General features: G+C 45.9%; 1 protein-coding gene across 1 annotated transcript; it reads right to left on the bottom strand.

Moving 5' to 3' along the window:
• Positions 1–1,209: 1,209 nt before the first annotated feature.
• Positions 1,210–1,959, bottom strand: LOC131217370 (uncharacterized). Its single transcript, XM_058212285.1, has one exon. It carries the CDS (start codon positions 1,957–1,959, stop codon positions 1,210–1,212), a length of 750 nt encoding a protein of 249 aa, XP_058068268.1.
• Between the last annotated feature and the right edge of the window lie 446 nt (positions 1,960–2,405).

Here is a 2,405-nt window from a genome sequence, read left to right as displayed (position 1 = left end):
GTATTTTGACATGATCGGCATTGATGGGCTCAGCTAAATCCTCTCCTTCCATGTTAGTGAGGCGAAGTGCACCTCCAAGGAGCACTTCCCTACAACGAACGGGCCTTCCCAGGTGGGTTTGAATTTGCCTCTTGGGTTAGGTAGATGAGGAGGTAGAATCTTCTTCATTACCACGTCTCCTATTCTGAATGTTTTTGTACGGACTTGTTTGTTGTAAGCTTGTGCTATCCTTGTTTGGTAAGCTTGGGAATGACATAAAGCTCACATGCGTTTTTCGTTTGCCAGATGCAACTGATCATAACGATCTTGTAGCCACTCTCCCTCTTCCATTTCACTTTCTAATAGAATACGTAATGAGGGAATTTCGACTTCAATCGGTAGAACATCCTTCATTCCATATGAGAGTTCGTATGGAGTGTGGCCCGTTGCGGTGTGTATGGATGTTCGATAAGCCCAAAGTGCATATGGGAGCATTTCTGACCAGTCGTGATATGTTTTCACCATTTTTTCGAGGATACGAACGAGTGTTTTGTTGGCTGCTTCCACCCCTCCATTCATTTGCGGGCAATAGGGGCTGGATCGATGCCTTTTGACTTTAAATTGCTCGAGGAAGTTCTCCACCTTTCGGTTCACAAAAGGCGTCCCGTTGTCTGTGATAATGGCGTGTGGGATTCCATATCGGCTGATGATGTTGTTCTTTAGGAACCGTACCACGTGAGGTGTTGATGGTGGTAAAAGATACTGCTTCCACCCACTTGGTAAAATAGGCGACTGCTACCAGGTTGTAGTCGTAGCCGTTGGATGCTTTGGGGCTGATTTTGCCAATGATGTCGATGCCCCACATTGAAAACTGCTAGGGTGTGGTCGGGTTATATAACTTCGAAGCAGGCGCATTGATTCGATTTGCATGTTCTTGGCATTTAAAACATGTCCTAACGTGTTGGCAACAGTCGGACTCCATAGTTAGCTAGTAGTATTGTAATCGTAGGATTTTCTTGGCCATCATGTGTCCGTTCATATGTGGGCCGCAGATTCTGTCGTGGATCTCAGACATGATTTTTGTGGCTTCTGCCTCGTTCACACATCGCAATAAGACCTGGTTAAAGGATCGTTTGTATAAGATGCCACTGTTAATAGTAAACTATGTGGCTAATCGTTGGATCGTACGACAGTCCGTTGGCGTGGCGCTTTCCGGGTATACCCAATCTTTCATGTATTTCTTGATATCGGTATACCAAGGTTGCTTGTCAGGTGCGTTTTAGCTTCTTCATTCTGCAGGTAGAACGCTGGATCTTCTTGTACTTCGACTGTAAGTTCCCATTGTGTTGCTCCCTTGGGAATGTCTAGCATAGATGCTAATGTGGCCAAGGCATCGGCAAATTGGTTCTTGGCACGTGGCATGTATGTAAAAGTGACTTTACAAAATTTGTCGATGAGATTCTCGAGATAAATGTGGTACGGAATCAGCTTCTCGTCCTTCGTCTTCCAGTCACCGTTCGTTTGATTGATGATGAGCTGAGAGTCACCGAAGACCCTTAGCTTTTTCATCCCCAAAATGATTGCTTCTTTTAAGCCTGCTATGCATGCCTTGTACTCGACTATGTTGTTTGTGCACCCTAAGGATAACCTTCTCGAAACAGGGATGGGGATGTCATCTGAAGAGTAGAGGATTGCCTCTATTTCGCTTCCTTTAGCGTTAGTTGCACCGTCGAAGTATAAGGTCCATTCATCTGCCTCTGCTCCTTCTCCCTCAAGGAATAGGATGTCCTCATCAGGGAAGAAGGTCTTCAATGGCTGATAGTCGGGTAGGGAGTGTGCTGCGAGATGGTCGGCCAAAGCTTGCCCCTTGATTGCTTTCTGAGTGACATAAGTGATGTCAAACTCGGAAAGTAACAATTGCCACTTTGCGATTTTTCCAGTTAGAGCCGGTTTCTTGAACAGGTACTTCAATGGATCCATTCGTGCGAGTTGGAGGATTGGATAAGCGATCATGTATTGACGAAGGCGTTGGGTGGCCCAAACGAGGGCAAGGCATGTCTTTTCGATTTACGAGTATCGGGACTCATAATTAGTGAATCGACGGCAATGATAGTGGATTGCTCGCTTCTTTCTTCCCGTGTCGTCATGTTGGCCAAGGACGGCGTTTGAGATATATAGTAGTAGGGGCCGTCCGGGCACTGGTGGGACTAGCACTGGTAGGTCTAGCAAATACTTCTTGATTCTGTCGAAGGCTTCTTGACAATCTTCGTTCCATTCATTTGGCGTGTTTTTGCGGAGCAGCTTGAATATGGGCTCGCATATGGGTGTAAGCTGGGCAATGAAGCGACTGATATTCTGGACTCTGCCCAAGAATCCCCGAATTTCTTTCTCATTTTTGGAGGTGACATCTTCAGAATTGCTTTTGT

The sequence above is a fragment of the Magnolia sinica genome, chromosome 10, assembly GCF_029962835.1.
Source record: "Magnolia sinica isolate HGM2019 chromosome 10, MsV1, whole genome shotgun sequence".
NCBI lineage: Eukaryota > Viridiplantae > Streptophyta > Magnoliopsida > Magnoliales > Magnoliaceae > Magnolia > Magnolia sinica.
The sequence above is the reverse complement of the archived record's forward strand: the minus strand, read 5'-3'. Positions and strand labels throughout refer to the sequence as shown.

Bases quoted from the DNA above. Each gene is read 5' to 3' on its own strand.
- LOC131217370 (XM_058212285.1), bottom strand. From the start codon at position 1,959: ATGGATCCATTGAAGTACCTGTTCAAGAAACCGGCTCTAACTGGAAAA.